Below are 27,611 nucleotides of genomic sequence, written 5' to 3' on the forward strand. Positions count from 1 at the left end.
TTTTGCGAGGAACCGGTCCCAGTCATGCAAATGACTTGTTTTACAGACCTTTTTGGTGTAATGTCGAACAATTTTCATCCTTTTACAACTTTGCTTCGTATGATTGTTTCTGCGGGGAAAACGGGGGTTGGGCCACCAATAGCGCATTTTAAATCATTTCAAGTCGACGTTTTATGACGAGAATTCGATATGAAAGCTAACGAGGCTCCAGAAGCTTACACTCTCGGAAAGAACTTGCCGAAAGTAATTTTAAATTTTTTTATTACGATTCTTGGGAACAAAATCTCAACCAGCTTTCAATACCCGCCTTGACTATATCCTGAGAAATAAAATACTTAGATTGCTAGGTTTTGGAATAACTTACATTCATCCAGAACTCAAACACTTGCTAGGCGACGTTTTCTGTTCAGAACATAATTATTTATTATTCATCTCGTTTTATGAAAAGTCGAGATCGTTTATCAACACTAAGAGTTTTCTTTTTCAGCGAGGCCACAAACTGGCATTGTCATTCCGCCGAAAATGTAATTAAAATATTAAACATTTCTTCGTTTACTTTCAAAAGAGAGAATGAAAGAGTAAGAGTGAGGTAATTACTGAAAAGAAGCAGCTTATGCAACAAAAAACAATCTAATATTTTACCTTGAAAAATATTTAAAAAATAGTACCGCATGAAAGTGTCATGGTCACAAACAAGGGCTCATTAACAGCTATAGGATCACGCTCTACAACACAATAGGCAAGTACAAAGGTAGTAAAATGGTTTGGAAAATGATGCAAATTGGCAGAACAGAAAATTTTAGTTAAAAGGCCTTCTGAATTGCAGATCAGTTTAATTGGTCAAAAGATAACAAGCCCCACCTCTTCACTAACGTAAAAGTTGGTTTTGTTTTTCACCTCCTGCCAAATTCGTAAGATTCGCACTATATCTAATTTAAGATCTTGTTTTAAGGCGGCGAAAAGAGTTGCGTTCAAAAATTTTGACTTTATCAATTTGTGGCCTGTCTGCGAAAAAAACTCTTTACAGTGGATTCTATGGCGACGAAAGCTTCCTACAAAACATCCTTTTATTGTCTGTCTACTACTGCGGTTTTCGTTTTGCACCTAATATGCATAATTATTTTACGTTTCAACAAGGCCAGATCGCTCTTTGAAATGTTAGCAAAAAAGTACTTGCAGACATGATTCGCTCGATATTCTCTACAGTGCTATAATCCAGGAAACACAGCTTTCGTCCAGGAAATTTTCAGGCCGATCCTGGAGTTAAAACTTAGCTAAGCTTCAAGAAGAAGTCTTTTAGTTTTGGATTACATTTGGGGATCAAAATAACAGCGGGCTTGACAGCTCAACCGTCTGGGACCATATTGATTTGACGGTCCCGATTTTCAGAAGAATCAGCATGCTTGTTAAATGCGATTCAGATGTAACTGTGTTTATTTTGAACTTTTCCGTCACGAGCACATTTTGCCTTCGACGCGAGTGTAGCAGTCTCAAGCCAACAGTTCTGCTTATTTTGGCGTTATGTGATTGGTGCGCGGTTTTCTTTGGAACTTTTGCTCGTCTGGCAGACGTGTGGCAGTTCCCTTATTGCATCTGCGAGCAGCCTCATGTTCTTTTACAGACAGGTAAAAACGACATTTATTTTGACTTTCAGTTTATTTGATAAGTCTTCCTTATTAATGTTTGTTTCACTGTCGGTGGAATCAGTTCTTAAATCAACTGACGAGGTTGAGTAAAATATTATAAACCTCGTTCTTCAATTTGGCGATAGAAGGTTACGCGGATCAGTGATTCCGTAGATTCTGGTGAAAATTCAGTTTTAGACAATGTCCCTGTCTTAAATGCTGCTTTATGTGGTCTCCCCGTCTATTTCTTGAAAATGTATTTGCATGATTTCGTACTACGTTTTGTGACGAACCGGTACCCAGTCATGCAAATAACTGGTTTTACAGACCTTTTTGGTGTAATTTCCAACAATTTTCATCCTTTTTCAACTTTGCTTCGTGTAATTGTTTCTGCGGGGAAAACGGGGCTTGTCCCATCAATAGCGCATTTTAAATCGTTTTAAGTCGACATTTTATGACGAGAATTGGTTGTGAAAGCTAATGAGGCTCCAGAAGCTTACACTCTCGGAAAGAACTTGCCGAAAGTAATTTTGAATATTTTTTTTATTACGATTCTTGGGAACAAAATCTCAACCAGCTACTTACAATATACGCCTTGACTATATCCTGAGAAATAAAATACTTAGATAGATAGGTTTTGGAACAACTTAAATTCATCCAAAAATTAAACACTTGCTTGGCGACTATGTCCATGTTCAACATTACCGCCATTTCATTGGCTTACAACAACAAAATGGCTGCCATGACGTCAAGTGAAAACACTTCATAGTTCACAAACCTGGTAGCTCATTTTTCACATTTTCTTGTCGCAGGTGTCTTCATTCTCAACATCATCGTCCTTACACTCAACACGGACCTGTCAGATACAGCACCCGTCACCAAACGTAATTCTTACGTTCAGCTAGTCCTCTTTAACGTTGCAGCTGTCATTCTTGCAAAAGAGGTGACGGAGGGGATTGCGCACGCTTTTGACGTCGTCGGGGGTACCCTGGAGGCAATTCACGTGTTAGGCGTAACGTTTCTCATCAGCGTCTACCGAACAATTTTTTTATCTTTGGACTGTTTGTATCACGCCTATGCGAAACTCAAATACAGCGGTGAGCGTTGCCGGTTCATCGATGATTTACGACGCGGAGACAAGATGATCGTCATCAACATATAACGCCAGAGCAACATCAAGTGATGCTGTCTACTGTCACACATTTCTCACTAATCATGATGAAACTTTCTTGAAGTGACTGAGAGGAACAATTTTTTTGGAGTCAGTGTTGAGTCAACGAAGTTTGTTAGTCTGATTTCCAGTTTAGATATCGACATGGGGCCCCCTTATAGAGCATATGCACATGACGTCATGGCATGCATATTGGTTTTCCAAAACGATGAAACGGCGGCCATGTTAGTGTACTAAACCAATCCTGTGGGAGTTCAGCTCGTTTCTTATCTAAACACTTTATTTTGTTCCAATAATTTTGCATGGCTGCTGGACACGTGAGTGCATACGCTCTCTCGAGAGTCCCAGTAGTTACTGGTCCCGAAAAACTGTTTCTTTATTTTTTGTTTCCCGTTAATACATTTAAGATCTAGATACTAATAGTTTTGAAATTCACACAACAAAAATATCAGGAAATGAACAAGAATGGACTGGTTGTTGAGTTACTACAACTACTATTCCTTAGATTAATATCTTAAAATTCTTAGATCTTAGATTTAAATCTTAATTTTAGATCTTAAATGGCTTCGGGTCCGTTAAGTTACCGAAACTTTCGAGAAACAAACCCTGGGTTGTCCGAAAGCCGATAAATTTACACTAATTGAACCACGATTCAAAGTTGCTAGTGGTTTTAAAGGAAGACTTTCCCCGGGGGAACTGTACGGATCCGCAAATGATCCCGGACTGCAAATGATCCCCAAATTGGACCGCAAATGATCCCGGACCGGAAATGACCCCCAAATTGGACCGCAAATGTTCCCGATCAAAAAATAAGGAATGGCATGGATTTATATCAGAGGAAGGTGAGCCATATACAAAAATTATGAACTAAAAAACATGTTTTATCATTTTACAAAAAAATATTCCACAGTTGCTGTTTTGTTCTTCGAACGGTTCAGATCGTTTTCACTGTCAAACCAACAAATGAAAAAAGCTAAGAAATTGTGCTGTACGCTATAGAAGATAACTAAATGAGACACTTCTCCAAGCTTTAGACCTGTGCGTTTCCCCAAACTTCAGAAATTCGTCATAAATGTTTCCCAGAAATTTACAGAGCCCAGTAAGAAAACGCCATGTTGGTATACATCCGTGGTACACCAATATGGCGGCCGGAATATAGTGTAAACATCTGGAACTTACTTTGTCTTTCCAGGCGACTGATTATCAGTACTAAACAAACAAGCATTTACATAAGCACTTTTCCTAATGCTCTAAATTCTAAAAAGGCTCAAAATCATGAGATAAGTTAAAGTATATCTTTTTCAACAAACTCGATCGTAGTCTTGTGTCACACAACCTCCATAACCCTGAAATTCAAAATGCTCTGGTTTCCAAACGAAGCACGCTAATTGTAAACAGATATAAATATACCGCCTCTTATGCCTGATGAGGATAAAAACACGTCACGTGAAGACGATCTATTGAATTAGAAGTCTTAGAAAAACACATACTTGTAAACATTCTCGAAATCCCGGTGGCGATAGTATCAAACATCTATCAAACAGCTAACTTGTCAAAACGAAGCGTAAGCCTTGGCCTTGTTTGGTCATGAAGCTGAACTTCATAATTATAGCTTGGAATTTTGGCTTCTTAGAATACTCAACTAGTCATTTCCGAGGAATTAAAGCCAAAATACGACCAAGGAAAAATTACAAAATAAATTTGTTCAAATTTCCAGTGCTACACACTAGGTGTTTTACAGAGTGTGAAGCATTGTAGGCTTGTGGGTTTACTAAGGTGACAGCGTCTTCCTTAATAGTTGCTTCATGGTTAGATTTTAGTTTAAAACTTTAGACGAGTGGCGTTAATGGCTGATAAAATGTGATTTAACTATAACACCGCAATATCAATGTTTAACAAAGGAGGATATGTAACGTATGTTGCACTGATCATAATTTTACGGAGAATTGCAAAGAAATGCAAGCCAAGTCGTGTTTTGATGATATCCACACAATCCCAGCATCCATGCCATTTGTTATTTTTCCCTCGGGATCATTTGCGGTCCAATTTAGGGATCATTTGCGGTCCAATTTAGGGATCATTTCCTGTCCATGATCATTTGCGGTCCAATTTGGGGATCATTTGCGGTCCCGGATCATTTGCAGTCCTGGGATCATTTGCGGACCCGTACAGAACTCCAATATGAGAGGGACGGGGATACTCGTTCTTTTCATATTTGAGCTTCTCCTCCCCCCCTCCTCGACACTATCACGGAACTTTTGTAGTGCTTAAATTATGAATTGAGTGTGTGTACTCGTACACACGAATGCTCCAAGAACTAATATTTAGATATTAAGTAAAAATTGTTTACGGGATTGGGAGAGCAAATTAGTTTCTCAGCGATTGTTTCAAGACAGGACGACAGAGTTGGAAAATGATGATGATGATGGTGATGATGATAATGATAATGATAATGATGTCTTTATTCATTTGATAAAACTATCAAATGAATTTACATATCAAATGTTACAATTAATAAAAGATAAAATGATTAAAAATATATCTAAAAAGCACTTTACAAATTTAAAAAGGGTAAAACGAGAAAAAGGTAAAACTATATTGCTAGTTGATACTTAAAACAAAACCTATTGAATAAAGTATTTGTAAAACGTTCCGTGTTTATTTGATCTTAGATCCTACTGACCTTGCTAAAGTTCTCAATGTAATGCCACAGTCTTTAAGACCCTCCACGCAAAACTTCTGCGCACTTTTACGTTGTGTTTAAATCACGAAATAACGCTCCAGTTAACCTAAATATCACTGACTTAATAGTGGTTAAATTTAGCTCTCATACATTGTAAGGAGTAACCCCTAAAGACACGCCCTAGTGCCATTTCTACATTGCTTCCACTCTACGCTGTGGCTGACCCTTTAACATGCCGGGTTACAGACAGTCATGACGAGATTTGAGACTCTGAAATACCCAGCAGGGCATGGGGTCTAATTTTAGGTGACGTCATGGTGCTTGTGCTAATCAAGTTACAAATCTGTCATTACTGCACAATTTGTAGGCGTTTGTGCTGTATGAGCCGTTTAGCATTAAACAGAATAATTTAATGCGGTAAACCAGATCACCAACCATATATAGCCTGGTTAAAAAGTTAAAATAGTTAATATTACAACGAGAGGCTTCGTTGTATAAGCATCACGTAAAATTCGATCACAGAACGGGTGGCGCGAACTAGAGCGTGGCAGCAAATCCATGTTCTGTTCGCCTCTATCAATCAAATTCGCGGACCGTCGCTCGATCTGAGCCAAATTTCATTCGCCGTGTCCAGTGAATGGTCTCCTAAACCACGAGAGTTCATCGGAAGTGATTCCTTTCCGTTTTTCAAAGGTGACATCATAGAAAATTACATTTTTTTAACTGTCTGATACAAATGGCGGGTTCGAAGATCAATCGTGGTCATCATAGTTTCAATCTGCGACAAAAAAAAAAACAGTTATTGTTGCTACTCTGTTCGAGAAAGTTTGAAAAGCGTCACAAAGAAGGATCCTGGATGCCGATAAAATACAGAATTTCAAGCGTTCGAAGCTCGAGATATTTTTCAGCGGAAATACGTCTCCGTTCGCACGCTAAGTGATACGCGGCTTTTTATGAGACGGGCTTGAGCAAAAGTGCCAGACAGAAAAAATTGGTCACACTAGGAAAAATAAATCATATTTTGAAAAATAGGTCACTCTTGCAAAAAGGGTCAAACTTAAAAACATAGGCACGCAAGGCGTGCAAGAGTTATTTTTTTGTGAAGTCTCGGAGATAGCGGCATTCATGGAACTGTTTACAATAATGATTGGGTTAATTTGACAAGTTTTTTCGGTTGCGATATAAGGCAAGAAAGAAACTGGGAATTTATGCTGTACGTACGATGTTACGTGGGTAATGGTAAGATAACTAAATAGTGAACCATAAAATGTTTGACTGAACAAACTACAGCAATCTGACACGTCTCCAGATTAATATAGATACCATATTATTTTCTAACAGGCAATTTGATTCGTTCTTTGATACAACCTGCACTGTGATTTGTGTGACACGCGCAAATGCATAACTCACTCACCGATTACATAGCCCTTCCAACCCCCAAGAGTAATTTTTGCTCAAAAAATACTCAAGTTAAGAGAACTTTTCGCATTTTATACAAGTCGTAAGTTTACCCTTTTTACACAACACAACACAACAACACTACTTCACCGAAAATTGAAAGAAAAAGAAAAAAAATCTCTCTGCCACGTTGAAAGTCTGATTTAATTAAATTGCACTTTAACTTGGTGCCACGCAGTCTTCAAAGAACATTTGAACAGTTCTCATAATTCTACCTTTAAAAGAATGTCATAAAATGCCCATCAAATAAAAATATTAAACTACTACCGCAAAGACGTAAAAACCGTCCAGAAATGAGAGCTTTTTCGTTTAATTTCCTGGGAACAATTAACTGATAACTTGTCACCTCTAATTGAATTTACTTCCATATAAAAAACAAAAGTGTTAAGTTAAGATAGCAAACATCTCGTAGGAACAAGTGGTGACGATTCGTCAGCTCTAATTGAATTTACTGCCTTGTGAAAAGCAAGAGTGTCAAATCACCCATTGTTACTAAAAAATGAAAATATCTCGTTATATTTGCATGCAACAAGAACAAAACAATCGTTACCTGCACTTACTATTGTAAACATTAGAACTGTTTCAAATCTAAATAGTCTCATCTCCTCTAAAACATGTCTTAAGAACTAGAAGCGACGCTTCGTGACCTCTAATTGAATTTACTCCTTGAGAAAAACAAAAGTATCAAGTTACCTTTGTAACTAAAAATAAAAAATATCTCGTGCCATTTGCATACTACTAGCTCATGAACTGTTTCAAACCTCAAAGCTGATCTCGTTCATAACTAAACTCCTCAGCCTAACCCACAGAAAATGTCGAAGCCCAATATGTGAATACTTCTTCCTCTTTGATAGAAGAATAAATATGGCCGTTCTAAACTGTATCGGAATCAACTCTTCTCACATACCATTTACCTTTACAACAAGAAATTTGATTGGCTGTTTATAGTAGATCCAATCTGGTTGGTGTGACATACATACATCTCTCACTCACTCGCTCACTCACTCACTCACTCACTCTCTCTCTCTCTCTCTCTCTCTCTCTCTCTCTCTCTCTCTCTCTCTCTCTCTCTCTCTCTCTCTCTCTCTCTCTCTCTCTCTCTCTCTCTCTCTCTCGCTCTCTCTCTCTCTCTCTCTCTCTCTCTCTCTCTCTCTCTCTCTCTCTCTCTCTCTCTCTCTCTCTCTCTCTCTCTCTCTCTCTCTCATCCATTGATCCGTCCATAACATACCCCGACGTGCCGACTAGGAGGTATTTTTTTACAAAAAAATAACTCAAAAACAGGACGACAGGAGCGAGGCTGAGCGAATCGAGCGACTCCTGAAAACATGATTACGAGGCTGAACAAGGGTGTAAAAATAACGGGGGTGGAGTCCTTTTTCGTGCAGAGTGCACTATTGGGATGGTTTGGGAGTTGACGTCGCTAAAGCACTATGGCAATATGACCATAAGGTGTAAACTTTAATGTTTGTTTAATTTATTTTTTATCTCGTTCCATTTTCCTTTCGCCTTAGGGATGGGGGCTGCTCTCGCCGCGCTCGTTTGCTGAAGCATGATAAGTAAACTCTACAAACAAAGCCACCGATCTGGCGTAAATATGGCCACTAGCGTGACGTTTATTTGTCTCAGATAAAGTTATCAAAAATTACAAGTATTTGATGTTATCTTCAGCAAAGGTGGGGCACGAAAAACCGCCACAAGGACAATCGAAGTGTATGATATTTGGCTGGAGCTGGGGAGGCGGAGGGAAACTTGAAAATTAGCTCTGGAGATAGCGTTGCTGCTGAATGGTAAGGAGGCCGAAACTGACATGCCAAGCAAACTAAATAGTAACCGCGATCCCGCCTACTAGTATCTGATTGGAGTCTCCTAGGTGATGCGCCTTTCCTTGCTCCACCCAAATAACTGATAGACGTATTATAGTACCCAAGAAAATGTCTCGATATAAAATAACATTATATGTGCTGCATATAATGCTTCTTATTTCAATTAATACTACGAAAATGGGTAGTGCATGTTTACCTACCTTTCTTCTTCTTTAATTGTTTGGTATTTTTCACCATAGGAAGTATTGTGACCAGGTATCCCTTAATTTGTGACATCGTTGTAATATGAATGAACGAATGTTTTATTTCTCATTTTCGGGAACAAGGACGCGCGAAGGATACACGCGGGGAACGCAATAGGAAATGCAACCTCGATTTCAGGCATCGGGAAGAACACAGCAAATGCACAAGTAAGGTAATTTCTCTCTTATCTTTCCGGTGTAACCGTTGTGAGTTCCCATACGTTTGCCGTCAATTGTTTTACCCGTGCGTTTTATTGTGTTTGCGGTGCGTTTTACCGCGGGTATGCCGTAATCGCGTAAGACCGCATCGTGTGTTTCATCGTGGGTACCTCCTGGGCTGACTGCTTCCTCCTCCGTACAATCGCTGTAGTTTCTGCTATTCCTGAGCTCTTCTACTACACTCTACGTTCGCTGCGCGTTCCCTTCTTTTTATCCCGAGTTCCTTCCGGGCGTGTCCTTCCCCCACCCCACGTTCCCAGCGAGTTCCTGGTGGGTTCCCAACTAAGTTCATTCCAGCATTCTAAATTTCATAATTCGCCAGGTAAGTGCCCTGATGTGTTAGCTTGTTAGTTTCTCTGACAGTTAAGCAGAAACGCCACCCCTTTGGTCTTCTAAAGGCCCCTTAATTTATTTAAGCCAGTAACCAATATGTGAAAACGTTAAGCAGGCGTAGATGACTTTGTACAGACAGGAGAAAATTGAGCACGAATCTTCGCGAAGATCGAGTCAACAATGGACTTAATAAAAAACTTTATTTAAGATACAAGATTAATAAAAAAATTTAATTTGGCCCAAAATTATTCGTCGTAGCGTTTAGTGTGGTACAAGGAGAATCGTGTGATAAAAAAAATGTAACCGTAAGTTAATGTATGTTTGAATGTTTAAATGAACGCTTCAGAACTCATTTTAGAAACGAAGGAAAGGCTTAAACATTAATCAAGAACTGTAAAAATGTGAACAATTTTTGAAAAATTACGTATTGTGTTTAGCTAGCTCATACAGGTTCACGTGAGCTCCCTATGAACAAAGAAAATGCAAAACTTTCTCAGAGTAAAGCGTGCAAGGGGTGTTTGTCATTAAAACTCGTGACGTATCTGTTAACTGATTGGTCTAATTTTATTTTCCATATTCATGATGACTATTGCTGACCTAAGGTGCTTGTTTGTCATTTTAAGGTGTTTGCCGTCGGGGTAAGACTCCCTTCTACACGAGAAGCAATTTTTTTCTTTAAAGGAGAAACGGCGTCCACATTTGGGGAAGGATAGTCGATTGATACCCATTTCTGTCAATGGTTAGTATCAATTTTTCCAATTCTACCTTTCGTAAGAAATATGTCAACCAAAAATACCGGCTTCAAGTCCTACCACGTGCGCTTGCCGGACTCGGTTTACGTTTCTTGTCGAACGTCAGAACAACCTCATGGCTTAAATAACGGAGTAAAACGTACGTTAGAAGTTAGTTCAGGAACCATACCAGACGCTAAAGTCTGTAGCTGTTATTTTTACGAGAGTTTGGCTTTCTTCACGAAATTGGCGTTTCTTTGTCAAACTTTGCCTTGTACTTGTCAACGCGCACTCGTGTTGAACAATTCACTGTGGATTCTTTTATTCCTCGTTTACTCTTTTCAGTTTCTACACTCACGTTTGTTCCTTACCCAATTTTCATCTCTTCTATTTTCAGGGATTGTCAGCAAGACAGGAGTAGATCAAAAGGATTTAACCAGGAAGGATGAAGACGAAGTTGAGAATATTACTTTAGAATTTTGTTCAATTGAAATCTTTCCGATAAGAAATGGCAGTCTTGTAACTAGAAAAGTTATATTCGAGTTCAAAACTTCGTAGTCTAAAATCATTTTCGTTGTTTAATGTTTTTTTTTTTTTTTGCTCGGCTGAAATGTCTTCATTCTAGTGACATTCGGGGGCGAAAAATCTTTCAGTTCGGTAGGAATTGTTAATTACTTCTGCCATTTTTGCCGGAAAGGTTTCAACCGCTTTCGAGTTATCATTTAGAACAAGTTTTCAAATTGTGGGGAGTTTTATTTCTTGGATCGAGCGATCATCAGTTTGATTGAAGTAAATTTTATCGGTCGGTATTTGCATGCTTACTTTATTTATCTTGTCAGATTCGAGCATTGTTCTTTTTTTTTTCCTTTAAAAATTCCAAATTGTTTTACAATCGCTCAACTCTCCTAAGTTTGAAAACAAGTTACTTCGAGATAACGTTTGTTGAATATTTTAAGGTGGCACTGCATGTTAAAATCAAACCGAGATAGCAATTGGACGTTTGTAACTATTAGTTGCGTGATCATGTCAATCATAACAAATTCTGTTGTGATATAAATTGGGCAAACAATTCAACGTCGAATTTTAGTTTTTCTTGTTCTGCAAAATCGCATAAAGCACTGAAGTTTTACGAAGGCCTAGTTTCAATTTAGAATGCGAATTGTCTGTTGGAGGGCACTGCCCTCGCTCAAAAACAATATCACGTGACTGTTCAATAAAAATTGTTTCATTTTGGAAGCTTATCTTACTCTGTTTAGCTATCAAACGCTTTAAGTAATCGAAGAATTATTTCTACTTCTCAAATCTTGGCATTTTCAGACACGAAATTAAAAAGTCTGTCTCAATATTCTTCGCTATGCAGACCAATTTTTAATATTTAGATTTTCCCTTTTCTCCCAAAAGGGTCAACGAGCTTCTAAAAAAGAAACAAACACACTACTATTAATTTATGATGTGAATTGTAAATGTTGAAAGAGCAGCTTCCTTGCTTAAAATTTATTAATCAACCAATTCCTCTGAAAATACTGCAGCTTGGAGCTCATTAAAAGTGCTCAATACAAGTATCAAACAATTTCTGTCGTTTCATTTATAATTTTCAAACATCAACTTAATCAAGGAGTAGTTGACTATTCGTAAGTACATTTGATTTTTCTGAATTTCTGCAAAATTTGTTGACATGATCACAACTTATTAAACACTTTTTTCCTTATTTCACTCGACTTTTTTTAGTTGTTTTTTTCGGTTTTTTATGCACTTGCAGTAAAATGCGTGAACATTTCTTTTGACGTTTGTTGTGTATTGACATGCAGAGCCACCCTGAATAAATAATTTTAGTAGAGGTTTTTTGGTTTCTGCATTGATCTTCGTATCAAGAATGTACTTGATTTATCGGCAAATATTGTTGTATACATTTCAGTACGGAAAACGGTCGGTTTAAATTATTTCTTCGGAAGGGAACTAAACGTATAAAAATCAACCAGAAACCAAATATATCCTCTTGTTTAACTTCCAGCGAGGCTGTAATGAATTATATCTGGTATCAAGCAACTCTTTCCATTAGCACTTTTCGAAATATGTAGGTCTAATTGTCTGATTTTCCAAATTGTTTGCTTTTATTACTATCAGTTCTATTACATTTTTGAAATGTAGCTTTAATTGTCGGAAAATTTTAAAGCTATCATTTGGACTGCCAAACATTTTACTGAAAATTTTCACGATTTGATCTGCTGCTTTTTAAAAATGCAGCTCCAATTGTTTGATTGTTCTAAAACGTTATTGCTTTCGTCCGCAACTGGCAGACATTTTTACTAAAAGTATTCGCTATTTCATCTTTGATTTTCTAAACTTGGTCCTAATTGTTTGATTCTTTAAAAATTTTATCGCTATTACATTTATCATCACGAACGTAGCTCCAATTATCTGATGCGACAACACTTGCTATTAGCTCTATTGATTCTCAAAACTGGCTTTAATTGTGTGATTGTTCTAAAATGTTATTGCTTTCGTCCGCAACTGACAGACATTTTTACTAAAAATATTCACAATTTCATCTTTGATTTTCTAAACTTGGTTCCAATTGTCTTATTCTTCTAAAATTTTACTTTTATCGTTTGCTACGGACAAAAGTTTTCCAAACACTTGCTATTAGCTCTATTGCAGTTTCAAAGCTGTAGTTTAATTTTCTGATTCATCTAAAATGTTATTGCTTACGTTCGCAAATGACAAAGTTTTACAACAGAAGCCATGGAATATGTAGAGATACATTTTAAAGCTTGATAACCAGCTTTTAACCTAACACCTCGCTGGAAGTAATTTCAAGAAGATAGCGAAGCAAGCCATGAACAGTTTATCTTAAATTGGCCTATAATTTTTCGGGTATTGGTTTTTCATCTCGGCTAAAAGTTACGGAAGTTCTAAACATTTTCAAATACTAAGACCAGATTGAAGTTTTCGCGTTTTTTTTTTATAATTTCGTCGGAGTAATCGGATTCATGGCTTGCCTTTGCTATCTTCTTCAAATCTATTGCATGATGATATCACGTTAAATTGATACGCTGTGGATGACTGGCAGCTGGAAATCTATTTACAGAAACGGGAATAGCACGTTAAAATTTGTACAACTGCAACGTTTCCACACAACATTGAGAAGGTGGCGACATTTTGGAATCGCTATAGTTAAGAGAGTTTCTATAGTTGGGGCTCAATTTACCCGGCTATACAAGTTTTCTTAATTATTTCGATTTAGAAATGTTTTCACGCTCTCGACGTTGTGTAGAAACTTTGCTGTCGTACAAATTTTAACTTGTTCTTCTCATTTCTGTAAATAGGTTTTTAGCTGCTTGTCGTCTTACGGCTGACTATTTAACAAGATGTCATCATGGAATATACCATCTTGAACACAAACAAATGTTCACTGGATTCAAAATCTTTTTTTTTTGAAAAACTCGAATGATTAGAATCAAAACTTTTCCGTTAGTTTGTGTTCAAGATGCTATGTTAATTGTTTTTGGCGGAAAAATTCAAGGGGTTACCCCCCTTAAAATGTTTTTAAAAAAAGTTGTCAGGGGAAACGCTGTGCAAATTTTTTCCAATTTTCCCGCCAAAAGTCTTAGTATATATAGGGCAAATTTTTTTATGACACCTTTGTAATTAATTTAATTGAATTTCACTTAACTAATTAACCATTGTAAGTGGAAAATTAAAGATGAATAAAACAATTGAAATGATACACTTGTTGTGAGTACTTTAATGTTTTATTTACTTAATAAAGATTTCAAAAGAAATACACATTGGAATAAAAGATTACATTTACTGACTATTAAATTAAGTCTAGATTTAGAGTTCAATTACATTTTTTTTAAAAAAATAATTGGCGCATGCGTATTTTAGGCGCCGTATTTTTCTAAGTCTTTTGGCGGGAAAATTAAAAAAATTTTAAACAGATGTTGACAAGAGGTAATTTTTGTTAGAAAAAAATTGGCGCATGCGTATTATAAGCGCCCGTATTTTTTCTAAGTTTTTTGGCGGGAAAATTAAAGAATTTTGACAAGGGTTACCATGAAGGCAAATCTCAACACAATTTTGTAAAAACAATTTTAATCTTGTATACAGCTAAATAAAAATGTTTTCTAGAAGAGTTATCATTGGCTTCTCACACAAAGATGATCAAAAATTGTCTTGAAATGCTCAAATTAGTTTAAAAAACGTTTAGAAACACGAAGAATTAAACGAACGAGATTACGGAAAAGCGTTGACGCTATACTACAGAAAAGGTTCCTGGTATTATTTCTGTGAAAAGCAACCACGAACGTAAATTTGAGCTTCAAGACAATGTTTACTCTTCTTAGCAAAACGTTCGAAAACAACGCGAGACGAGAGTGTATGTGAACTACAAAAAACTTTGAAGCAATACTTGAATAAATTGTGACTTTCAAAAATAGCATTTTGGAAAAATTTAAAGCTCATCTCCCTCGTAAATGACTCTGTGAGCTCGAAAATTGTACGTACTCTATTAAAATTCTCTGAAATTCATTTTTGGTTGCAATATTTTGACAAATACAATTCATTCCTGTAAAGTTATGTGGCAGAATAAAGAGAACAACCTGGAAAATATATACGTCCTCGAGTTATCTTTGTCGAAAAAAATAAGCTTTTGGTGAATAAGCACGGAGGCTTGCTACAAAAATAATGTTACCTCGTAGAATTTGGACGTTAATTTCAATTTTGTAAACAAGACAATTAGAATTAGTGAACAGCCAAGTATAAAACACACGCGTAGATATGTAATTTGCCTATAGAAATAGTTTCTGGTTGCGATGTTTTGGCAAACAGAGAATCAATCCGCTTAATTAATTACACTAGTAAAATAAAAAAAATTGCTTTCGAAAACGCGAGCTCACAGACTCTGTTTAGCGAGAGATAAACACGAAGAATCGCTCCAAAAACTATTTTTCCAAGTCAAATTAGGGCTTGATAATTTTGTAAACAAGACAATTAGAATTGGAGAACAGCCCTACACTTAAACAAGCGAGTAACTTCGGCCTTGTAGATAGCACCTAATAAATTGAATCTTGTCTTTTGAATCTTGTCTTTCGAATTTCCATGATTCTGCCGCTCGAATTTAATCTAATAGTCTATCTTACTTTGCTCCCTTGTGTATTATTCCCAGCTCCGATATATTGTATCCAAAGTTTTGCCTTCTTTAATTCTTCCTCTCATATCTTGCCTCGAATGCCTGGGCATTGGTCCTTTTCTTCAATGCATTGCTTTCACAGAGTGGATTCACTTCAGAAATCCTGAAAAAAAAAATTTAAAAAAATCCATTTAATAAACAAGTTCTGTAGATGTCAACAAGCTGGTTCGCTTTACAATTTGATTGCCGATTCATCAAGCACTAAAACATGCATAAATGTATTAACTTCAACTAATTACCAAATGTTTACCCCTTGCAAATATCAAATATCCAATATCAAATGTGATTTATTGTCACTGTTCATATGTATGCAACAAATAAATATATTTTGATGTCTATGCAAAAATGCATGCTTCACAACCATAAAATTACAAAAGCGACTTTTTTACTTCTTTACGTAGGAGTACGCGGCCAATATTATCCGAAAGCCCGGCCCGAAAGATTGTGTTGTTATAATATTTTTAGCAAAAGAAAACTTTTAAAATTTTTTTTACTATGATTGACCTTGGCTGCGGTCCAACGATATTTTCATTATCTATGTTATTAAAACGAAACAAAGTTAAATTAAATGAAGAGTTATAGAATTTCCAGGGTACGACACTTTGATACCACGAAATTGCATTGAAAATGGGCTGCCCAAAAGATATCAAAGATTTCAGTTGTATGACTACTTATTTAAGTTAAACAAAATGTGAATTGAGAGCATTACTGTACCACTGTTCCTTAATATCAAGTTATGTTCCAACTCGACAGGCATGCAGACATATCAGCTCAGTAATTCCGTAGCATCTACAAAATAATCAAGAAAACAGTATGAGACATTATCTACGAAATAGAAAAAGCGCTATATTCTCCTGATACCATTTTGTGATTTTAATTCTACAATTGATTGAAACAGTTTTTCATACCAATTCATACCAAGTGGCAGAAAATTAGACCCATATAATATATTCTTTAGAGCATCTCTACTGTCTAGTAGAGCGCTAAAAGTTATTAATTTAACCCACAAATATATCTACAAACAACTGTCGCTTGACTATTTCCTAAAGCTTTTTGTGCAAAGTTTTCGTGAGCTACGTTACCTCTACAAAATACAGTATTACTTTCGTGGACACTTCATACCTTGAGGACGACTTAGCGAAGAAAGTTGTCATCCATTTAGGTTGAAGCACGTGCTTTCCAAGTTTGCTTGAAGTACAGTTCTTGTTGCACGTATTTATGCCTCACAACAGCTCTGAACACTCAAAGACAATCCCGAACTGAAGTTTGATACATTTTTCGTAGTAACAGACGAAGCCAAAGTTGAAGCTGTACGGGTTTAAATTTTAAACATGGCCGCTTAAAGTTCGACACGAAGAGTGCAAATCGACAAATTTGAATAATTTGCAATTTAGATTTCCAAGAGTTTGCGACCACGCACTGAACAATTGTTGTCACCATTTGACTGGCTAGAATTCTCATTGTAATTACGGGCGGGTTATTTAAAATATCTAAAATGTCCTTTTTAGCATCGTTCGAGCTAGGAAAGGAAAATGAATTTTCGAAACAAGAAAATTGACCATTTTGGCTTTTAGTAGAATCGTTTACTGAATAGAGTGAGAACTTAAGGGGCTATTTAAGAATTTTCTCAATGGCGGAAATGTTTTCATTGCATTTCCACGGCGGGTATCAAGGTTTTCCAATTTCATTAAATGAAGTTAAGGCACCTAAGGCCTTGATCAGGAATTTGGAAACGGAAGTTTCACTGTGAAAACGCATCAAATGTTTTCCGTCCACACTACGCCGGAGGAATTTAAAAACGCAACAATCACCGGTCATTTTGGATTTGTGTTTGAGGAAAACTCGGTCAGGGAAATCGCGTGATTACCGCGATGTCATCGTTTTCGAAACGCTTCGTTTTCAAAATGTTTTCGGTCCACGACACGAAAACGCAAAGCAGGCGTTTTCAAATTCCTCTGATTTGAAAAGCGTTTTCGAAAAGCTCCGTTTTCGTGACGGATTAGCGTGGACGGTAGGCCTAACCGTAGAACTAAAGTCCTCTCGCCTAGTGTGGACGGGGCCTAACTCGAGACTGCTGGAAATGCTTATCTTAGTTGAATTCCGGGGCTAACATTTGAAAGCTAACGGTTGACAACACTAAGGGTGTTCTTTGTCGTCAATTAAAGACCTTGCAGTTTCTTTTAGGGTGTAAGGAAAATACATGTATACCCAGTTCCTACGGCGAAAAAAATTTAGAGTAATACTGAGCCCATTTCCGAGTTGCCTTAATCCTTTCTATAAAAGCGAGGCCTGGTGCTCAACCATTCAAATGAAAATGAGTTTGACTTGCATAAGAATGAAGTCATTTTTATACGAAAGGATGGGCACCAAGACTCGCTTTGGGGAAGAGGCTAAAGGTAATTCGGAAATGCCCTATTGACTGCGTCGTGACTGTTTAACTATGAAATCAAAATGGCTGGAAGAATTAGGAAGCTTTATCTATCCACAAAGCTACGGTCACTGACCATACCTTGAAATTTTTGCGCGCAATATTTCAAAGAGTAGACGCACTTTGACATTGTTTGGCGCAATGTTTTAGAGATATATTTGCGCGCAATGTTTTAGACAGAAGACACAAAAATTGTTAAGCATGTTTTACATGATTGAAAAAATAAAAATTGTTGCGCGCATATTTTAGAGTGGACACACTTTGACATTGTCTGGCGCAAAGTTTTAGAAATTATTGAGCGCAATATTTTGGATAGTAGACACAAGTTGAAATTGCTGAGTGCAATATTGGGCATTGTGGGCAACGTAAAAATTGTTGCGCGCATATATCAGAGAGAGGACACAGGTTGACATGGGCACGCAAGGCATTTTTTTGTGAACTATAAGTCTCGGAGATAGGAGCATTCATGGAACTGTTTACAGCAATGATTTGGTTGATTTGACAAGTATTTTTGGTTGCGATGTACAGCAAGAAAGAAACTGGGAATTTATGATGTACATACGATGTTACATCCGTAATGGTAAGATAACTAAATAGAAAGCCATAAAATGTTTGACTGAACAAACTACAGTGGGTCACACTTGGAAAAAAAGGGTCCCCCTTGAAAAAAAAAAAGGTGTTCAAGCTTGGAAATATTGGTCACACTTGTGAAAAAAGGTCACACATGGATTAAAGGGGTCACATTCTGAAACGTGGGTCACACTTGGAAATAAGGGGTACACTTGGAAAAACGGGTCACACTTGGAAAAAAGAGTTACAATTGGAAAAATGGGTCACACTTGAAACACTGGGTCACACTTGCGGTTAAGATAGTTGCCGTTTCTAAATGCCAAATACGGTCTTTTCAAACTAATTGTCAAGGTAACACGGAAGCAAAGGAGTTGCCTTACGGACAAATATCGGTTTTACGACCACCAAGCAAACTAAAGCTGAATAGTTCAAAGAAAAAACGGGCACATATAAGATAACATTGTTTTAGTAGTTCTCATTCCAACATGTAGACAGTTTTTTTCTTGCACTTTTTTAAAACGTAATCGGAGGATAACTTGAAGAAAGAAAAGATTTGATTTGCTGATAATGATCAGTTTATTTGCTGTAATTGTGACGCCACTTTGGATATTTAACAGAAACCAGATGCCTTCTTGTTAGGATTATGTGTTTACTGAGAGACGCTGATAAAGCCTGCTTTCTACCCTGTTTCCTCTATTTCTGTTCCGTTTCTGCTTAGTTTGGACAAGGAAAATGTCGACCTTTCAGCAATGAAATATTTTTGATTTGGATGGGGACAACTAGCAGGGGTTGGAATAGAGCGGGTTGGGAAAAAGAGAGCGCCGAGGCTGATTTCAAACTTATGTCCAATAATGTCCAATATATAATGGTTAAAATACTAAAAATTATCGTGGGATACATTTCTATATTAGATCATGTTATCGTTGTTTGATGCTTCCATGGCAACCATGTTTTCAAAGGCTTCTCTGTGGAATCTGGATGTTTCAGAAGTGTTTCTTTACTATCCCACAAACGATAGCGTTTAATTCGGCCAACATAAAGACACTTAAACACGAAGACATCGCATGCTGTTTTCCATGTCGGACAAAATGGGCGAACAGAGGTAATGATGAATTCAAGGTTATTAACAGTACTGCTTATCAAACCGTTTGTTTGGCGATATTTTTGTTCTTTTTTACACTGTAATAAAGGTAATAAAGGTCACATTTGTTACCTGATGTTGCTACGAAAAATTCGCTCATTTTCACGACTGTTGAAAATTAAGCACTAAGAGAATTTCTCGAAGATTAAATGCAAACTTCAGAGAATTTCTTGTAAGAAATTTACTTCTGCATCAACTTTCGATTAATAAATACTCAGCTTTATTACCAGAAGTAGTTTTTCGATTGCCTACTCTAGGATGAAATTGTTTGCTCATTTCTTTCACTAATTAAACCAGGTTGGAAAATTTTCAATTTTCCCGCCAAAAGTCCAGAAAAAATACAGGCGCTTAACATGCGCATGCGCCAAATTTTTTAATAAATTACTTCTTGTTAACATCTGTTTCAAAATTCTTAATTTTCCCGCCAAAAGACAAAGGAAAAAAATGCGGGTGACTAAAATAAGCATGCGCCATTTTTTGAAAAAAAAACAAAATCTTATTAAATTCTAAGTTATTGCTTACACCAGGAGCCATAATCGGGGACGGAGACCGTAAGTCTCGGGATTCGCGCGTACCTATGATATGGGACAATTTTTCTATTTTTAGAACAAATTACGCCATCCTGACGTCATATATCCGCGCGGATTCACGCACATGTCGGGGCTCTCGCGTGGATGTTGTCACGTTGCGTGATCAAATGGTGAGAGTTGAGAGATTCTCTTGCGTATTTTTCATAGCGATGGCAGGGAATAAGGCAGGGAATACGAACCAGGGCGCTTATATGTAGTTTTATGCTCTGAGCTAACGGAAAAGGTGGGTTTTCAGGGTCGAAAACAAGACTTCAATCTCGCGCTGGGAATGAATAATAAGATCTGCTCACGCTGGTTGTAAGCTTACTTGTATGTTTTTGCGTTTGTTCTGCCTTAAGAATATAGCAAGAAAACTCTCTACTCTGGTATCGAGTTAATTTGTGAGTTTCTCAGACAATGGTTCATCATAACCAAAACCTATTTTGACGGTTTCTTATTGTTTCTGCTTGTTTGGTGAGTTTGCAAAAGTTTTTGAAAGGAAAGTCTGACGCGTACAATCAGCTCATTTGCATAGTGCAGTTCGTGCACTTTCAAGTCCGAGTCGGTGTTTTCAATTGTCAACAAATCTTGACAAAGATTTCTTTCGTTATCTTTTGTGCTGAGCTGCTGTAACAAATTCAACGAACGCAAAAAAGGCTACTAACATCATGTGTCTTTCTTCAACATAAGCATAGTGAAGTTTTACACTGCGAAAATGAAAATATACAAGGAGTTTTGATAACACGATCAACAAAATCGAAACCGTTATTCCAAGTTGATTAAAGAAAGAGTCATCGTAACTTTGCTGATTATTTCTGCTTTATTCATATATTTTCTGTTTAGCTTTTAATATGTTCTCAAACATTTATCAATCTTAAACATATTTAAAAACTATAGAGTTATTGTTTGAGTTCGATGTACGTTTTCACACGAAAGTGCTGTGGAAGCACAATTTGTCATGTTTACTGACTGTACAAAACACGCATCGGCGGGCGCTCTCATTCATCGACAACGGAGAATTTACTGGATTTTTACACGAATAAAACTGAGCAGTATCTACGGACGAAAAGTTATTGGGCCTTGATGAAACATCAAGCGTTGCTTACAATTCAAGCGAAACTCAAGCAATTATTTTGTTTTACTTTTCGGTCGCGATAGACTGACAAATTCCTCGCAAGCGTGTGGCAAGAGGAGCTAGGAAACTATGAAGTCCTGAAGCTCTGCTATATCTAAATATATCCTGCTAGTTTTTCGCTGTGTAATGGAAAAGCTGTTAATCTTCAACATATGTGAAATTTAAAGTGGAGTAATGTACAGCTCATGTAAAAGAAGCATCCGTCAGAACACAACTTGGTCAGCGATATATGTAAGCTTACAGCGGAACATACCTAAATTCGACACTGTCTTACTTCACTCAGACTGGAGCAGCTTACGACGAAAATACTTAAGCAAAATTCCAACAGAGGTAAACGCGTTGAGTTGTGGGCCAAAAACATGAAAAATTTCGGGAATTTCGGAAGCCATTTCCCCCGCGCGACATCCGCAAAAATCCTCGCAGCATGTACGCGCGTGTGCCGCAGGCGATGGCGCAATTTGTTCTAAAAATAGAATTATTGTCCCATACCATGGGGACAACCCCAATACTAGAAATGGCGCGCGCTTACGGTCTCCGTCCCCGATTATGGCTCATGCTTACACTTAACTTAATAGTCATTAAATGCAATATTTTATTCAGACGTGTATTTCATTTGTAATCGTTATTGAGAAAAAAAAAATTTCAAACAATAAATTACCCACAACTACTCTTTCATTTCAATTTTCTACTTACAATAGTTAATTAGTTAAGTGAAATTCAATTAATTTAATTAGAAAGGTGTCATCAAAAAGATTGCCCTATATATACACTAAGAATTTTGGCGGGAAAATTGGAAAAAAATTGCACAGCGTTTCCCCTGACAACTTTTTTGACAACCACTTTAAGGGGGTACCCCCTTCAATTTTTCCCGCCAAAAAAATGTACCATCTTGTACACAAACTAGCGAAAAAAAATTGATTCCAAACATACGACATGAGGTTTGCCAAGAAACTAAGATTTTGGATCCAGTAAATGTGAATTGTTAATGTCCAAGACGGTAAATAGTCAGTTAATAGTGTTAAATAGTCAGCCGTAAAACGACGAGCAGCTAGAAACCTATTTACAAAAATGAGAAAAGCAAGTTAAAGTTTCTGCTACTGCAACGTTTCTGCACAACATTAACAGGGTGAAAACATTTCGAAATCGAAACATTTAAGAAAGTTTATATATCTGGGTAACTTGAGCCCCAACTATATAAACTGTCGTAACTGTAGCGACTCGAAATGTCGCAATCCTTTCAATGTTGTCCAGAAACATTGCAGTTGTAGATATTTTAACACGTTTGTCTCATTTATGTAAATAACTTTCTAGCTGCTCGTCATTTACGGCACAACCATTTCTTATAGGAATTATTTCAATTTAACCAAACTCTTAAATGATATTCGTAACTTTGTGTTCATCATCCCTGCTTGCATCCTTTTGATCTTCTTGTGTTTTCCCGACTTTCCTGTCTTCGGTTGTTTACTCTCTGAAAATCGAACAGATAAAAATTGCGTAAGGAACAAACCCAAGTGTGGAAACAAACGAGTAAACGAGGAATTAACGAATTCACAATGAGTTGTTAAACGCGAGTGCTCGTTGACAAGTACAAGGCAAAGTTTGACAAAGAAACACCATTTTCTCGAAGAAAGCCAAACTCTCATCGAAATAACAAATTTAAGCTTTTCGTATGGTCCCTGAACTAGCTTCTTCATAGTTTTAATCCTTTCTAAAGGAATGAGGTTGTTCTATTGAAGTTCAATATGAAGCCTGTCAAACGCGTGTTAGGACTTGGCACCGATATTTTTATAGATATATTACTTACGAATTTAAAAGCAAAGAAATTGATACTAACCACTGACAGAAATGGGTGTCAACCGACTTCTCTTCTCCAGACGTGGTTGCCATTTCTTCTTCAAAGTAAGAATTTGCTTTTTCATGTCAGAAGGGAACTGCATTCATCTTACTCGGACGGCAAACATCTCAAAATGACAAACAACCACCTCAGATCAGCAATGATGAATATAGAAAATACGATTATTTAGACCAATCAGCTAACAACAACGTCACAAATTTTAACGACAACACCCTTTGCAAGCTTTACTGTAAGAACGTTTCGTATTTTATTTGTTTATATGGAGTCCACGTGAACCCGTATGAGCCAAATATACACAATAGGTAATTTTTCAAACAATGTTTACTTTTTGAAGAGTTTTAAGCCCTAGTCAAACTAGTACTACGCATGATAGCTGATGATGGCCGGTGAAAGTTAGGGGGAAATCATTCAACTATCATCGACTATCACGCGCCGTTTGACCTAGGCTTTAGATATCTATCCCTCTCCTTCTTTTTGAAAATGAATTCCGTCGCGTTCATTTAATTAAACATTCAAACACACAATTAATGACCAGAAGAAATCATAGATTAGGGAGTGCGTTCAATATGATATGTGAGGCTGCAGTCTCATGGGAAAGGTTATACTTGCTTTGTACTTCGTTGGGCATGACGTGTTGACTTCTAGAGAGTAAATTATAAGTAAAGATCTTTGGGATATGATCTTATTCATTCTTTGAATCGAAGAAACAAAAAATGTCTGTCGTGACCCTAAATCTTGCTATTTGCCGTCACTGAGCTACATAACTCGGTGGGTGTAAGATTTATTATCACGTTCAAACAAGCCATGCCCATCTCTAGGCTCGGAGGTTTTCTTCCATTCATCAGGACACAAAAGTCGTTTATCGTCAAACGCGACCGAGTTGACAATACAGGAATCGTACACAAATAAAGGTAAGCTTTAAGACTCTTGAATGACTATATAATGGATGATTTAAGAGAAGGAGGAATTTCTTAACCGCTGAATGACCTCCACACCACAGCTACAACTATGATTAACAGCCACTCCACTGATAACTGACAAATGAACAAAATTTTAACTAACAACCGACATTTGCATCACCCCCCTCCCCATTCAGACCCTCATACCCTCAAAAAAATCAAGTTGTGAAAACCTTCCGCTTTAAGTTGCCTTTCAACGCTTAAACCGAGTCTTTTTTCTCTATTGTGCTTAAAATGCTTGCCCTTTTCATTCTCAATATTTTTATTATAACAAAATTCTTATAAAAACTATAAACGTATATTTCCCCGCCCACGCTGCATATCTCATTCACAATAGATCAGACAGATAATCTACATAAACTGGTCTAGGTTCTAAAGTGTTATAATTGTCCTTGATAGTTACGTTGTAGTGAATTGGGACCACCGGCGATGAGGTCTAAATAATTTTGATCTTTCACATCTTTTAAGTCCAGTTAAAAATAGCTTTACAAAACGGTGTGAAATTTCCAACCAATTGTTCCCAGACTTCCACCAGACTGGTAGAATAATACAGCCAGGATTGCCTGGCTTTGGCTGACTCTTTTGTACCTATTCAGGTTGTGCGTCTCCTCTTCACTCTTGAAACACATTTCTTTTTTAATTACAAAAGAAATAAATGGGAATAAACTTTCAGCGACAAAAAAAGAGATTTGTGATTAACATGGCTGCCGTTTATTTTTATCATCCAAATGAAACGTTTGTCAACAATGAAAACAAGGTCAATTAGTTCTGGTTGCCTTTTCCATTAAGATCTCTTAAATTTAAATCGGTCACAAGTGAACTCTGCATCCCTTAAAACCAAAGCAAAATAAACCTTCTAGAATTGCATACTGTTTTCTTTTATTGTCATGTATTATCTTAACTGGTTAAGGAAACTTCAGCAGACAACAGAAGATTATAGCATTTATCAGACCTGATAGACTGTGGAGTTTGGTAACAGCTAAAAACCTTTAACCTGTGAGCTCTGTCTCTCTTTACATGTCTCCGGTTTTACTTGCATGAAGCGACCAGAAATATTCCGTTACTCTCTTTGGGTGGGACGTTGTCTATCAAAGCCAACCCAAAATTTTGTCAAAGACTTGCATCTTGTAAAACAATAAAAAAAAAAAATGAGACGTCTGGTGTTTTCTTTGTAGTCAAGTACTGCATCAAGGCTTCCTCAATAATTCCCTAGTACCACGGCAGTGGAATACAAAACCGCGCTGTCAGAGTAGAGGGTGGGATTTGACTGATGGTTCAGAATTGGTCTGGCAGCTGAGAAATCGCGTTTTTTGTCTAATAGCCGAGATATGAAAGTTGAAAATTTACTGAAAGATGAAAAATGTGCTGAACTTTTACCTGACAGCGAAGAAATCGCCAAAAATTAAACTAATGATTGATGTTTCAGCAACCACATGGAGACCCTTGGGGTAAAGTGCTTTACCCAAAAACACACCGCAATGACGCAATTCACTCAACAGAAGTCTTAACAATCCCTGACTGATTTGTTACCTCTTCAGTGATCAACCTCGTCCGTGATCAGCCACTTAAAACTATTGTTCAAATGAGAAGTGACAGTGTAAATGGGACTTTTCAGGATTATTATCATTATAAATTATTGTTGTAAGATAGCTTTAGATAACGCTCAAATACTCAACGCAACGTTAAACACTGTCAACACAATGTCCGACATAAGCCAACTCACATGTTCGCGAGATGTGGGGCGGCCCACGAAAACGTAAGGGACTCCACAGAGGGGTACCCACAAGTTAATATTACAACATCTCCCCTCTAACAGGATTCAATGAGTCTCTGGGGCTTTTTAACTTGTCGCCCGGATCTGGTTGTAATAGGTGATCGTTCTGCATTTCTTGGTCCTTCTGCTGATTCCATTGGTTCTGGTGCTGAGTCCTTTATAGAAAGTGATGATGGACATATTGGAGAGTCAGCACACTGGGGACTTGAAGGAGGATCATGCAGCCGTGGTCTCATTGGATGATCATTTGGGACTGAGATTATCTGCCTTCGATTTCTTCTATAGACACACCCTCGTTCATCCTGTACTAAGTATGATCGTGGCAACACTTCTGCTTCACGCCATTCTCTATCTCTATTTGGCCGAATTCGCACCTTGTCCCCAGCTTCAAGTGGAGGCAGATCTCTACTCTCTTGGTCGTAATTCTTCTTAGAGGCAAATTGACGTAGCTGCAGCGCTTTCACTACTCTATCAGGATCCACTGCCTGCGGTAATAAGAGACGTCGATGGGTTGGTATCATTGTGCGTGTGCGCCGACTCATCAGCAGCTGTGCAGGTGACACGCCGATATCTTCAAATGGAGTGTTGCGGTACTTCAACAGCCCTTCAAAAGGGTCTTTTTGGTCAGCTGCAGCCTTCTTCAAAATGCGCTTTGCTGTCTGCACTGCTCTCTCCGCTGCACCATTTTATTGGGGGTACTCTGGAGAGCTCGTTGTGTGGCAAAAACCCCAATCTTCAGCAAATTGCTTGAACTCATGAGTGCTGTCGAATAGATTCCTGGTATTGCTGTATTGGGAACCATTATCGCTCACAACCTTATCCGGGACTCCAAACCTTGCAAATATTTTCTTCAGGTTGTTAATGACACAGGTGGCAGTGTTCTGACGCAGTAATTCAATTTCAAAGTATTTTGAATAGAAGTCAGTGACCAACAAGTATGTTTGGCCTCCACATTCAAACAAGTCAGTCCCGACTACCTGCCAAGGTAATCCAGGGATGTCATGTGGATGCAATGACTCTCTTTGTTGTCGGTTGCGGAAGGCATTACAAATTGAACAGGAGCTGACTTTGTCTTTGATCTGGGCTGTCATTGAGGGCCAGAAGACGTAATCTCTGGCAAAGCTAAGGCTCTTACTTTCTCCCATATGAGCTCCATGGATTTCATCCAGCACCTCACCCCTCAGTGGTCTTGGGACGACTATTCGGTCTGATTTAAACAGCAATCCATCCTCCACACTCAGCTCTTCCTTAAAACTCCAGTACTCTCTAGCAAACTCATCAACCTGTTCTTTCTCAGACGGCCACCCTTTCAAGACATACTCCATCACTACTCTCGAGGTTTCGTCAATGCTGGAGGTCTCCTTAAATCTCTTCAGTGTGCTGCTTTCAAATCCGAGCTCCTCAATAAGATTGATTCCAATTACATCTTCTGGTTCACTGACTGGCTCCGTATCACTGAGAGGTGCTCTGCTAAGACAGTCTGAGATGACTTGCTGTTTTCCAGGGACATATCGCACATCAAGATCATACTTGGTAAGTTTCAATAGCATCCTTTGTAGCCTGGGGGGAGCATCATTCAGAGACTTGCGGAAGATAGACTCTAAGGGTTTGTGATCTGTCTCTACAATTACTCTGCGCCCATATACATAGGTGTGAAATTTCTGTGCGCCCCAGACCATTGCAAGCAGCTCTCTCTCGATGTTT

General features: G+C 37.6%; 1 protein-coding gene and 2 long non-coding RNA genes across 3 annotated transcripts; 2 read left to right on the forward strand and 1 right to left on the reverse strand.

The window, feature by feature from the left end:
* Nucleotides 1-121: 121 nt before the first annotated feature.
* LOC149113087 (uncharacterized) lies at nucleotides 122-5,449 on the forward strand. Its single transcript, XM_089287856.1, has 2 exons — nucleotides 122-1,625; nucleotides 2,438-5,449. Exons 1-2 carry the CDS (start codon nucleotides 1,400-1,402, stop codon nucleotides 2,785-2,787), a joined length of 576 nt encoding a protein of 191 aa, XP_089143982.1. The 5' UTR covers nucleotides 122-1,399; the 3' UTR covers nucleotides 2,788-5,449.
* Nucleotides 5,450-10,188: 4,739 nt separating this feature from the next.
* On the forward strand, nucleotides 10,189-11,481 carry LOC149113088 (uncharacterized). The gene is made up of 2 exons (XR_016206847.1): nucleotides 10,189-10,293; nucleotides 10,683-11,481. It is a non-coding gene; the product is annotated as an uncharacterized LOC149113088 (long non-coding RNA).
* Nucleotides 11,482-14,015: 2,534 nt separating this feature from the next.
* Nucleotides 14,016-16,854, reverse strand: LOC149113089 (uncharacterized). The gene is made up of 3 exons (XR_016206668.1): nucleotides 16,599-16,854; nucleotides 16,191-16,265; nucleotides 14,016-15,579 (listed from the first exon to the last, which is right to left on the reverse strand). It is a non-coding gene; the product is annotated as an uncharacterized LOC149113089 (long non-coding RNA).
* Nucleotides 16,855-27,611: the final 10,757 nt, after the last annotated feature.

The sequence above is a fragment of the Orbicella faveolata genome, unplaced genomic scaffold (assembly GCF_042242905.1).
Source record: "Orbicella faveolata isolate gen_17 unplaced genomic scaffold, um_ofav_v1 contig_15, whole genome shotgun sequence".
Classification (NCBI taxonomy): domain Eukaryota; kingdom Metazoa; phylum Cnidaria; class Anthozoa; order Scleractinia; family Merulinidae; genus Orbicella; species Orbicella faveolata.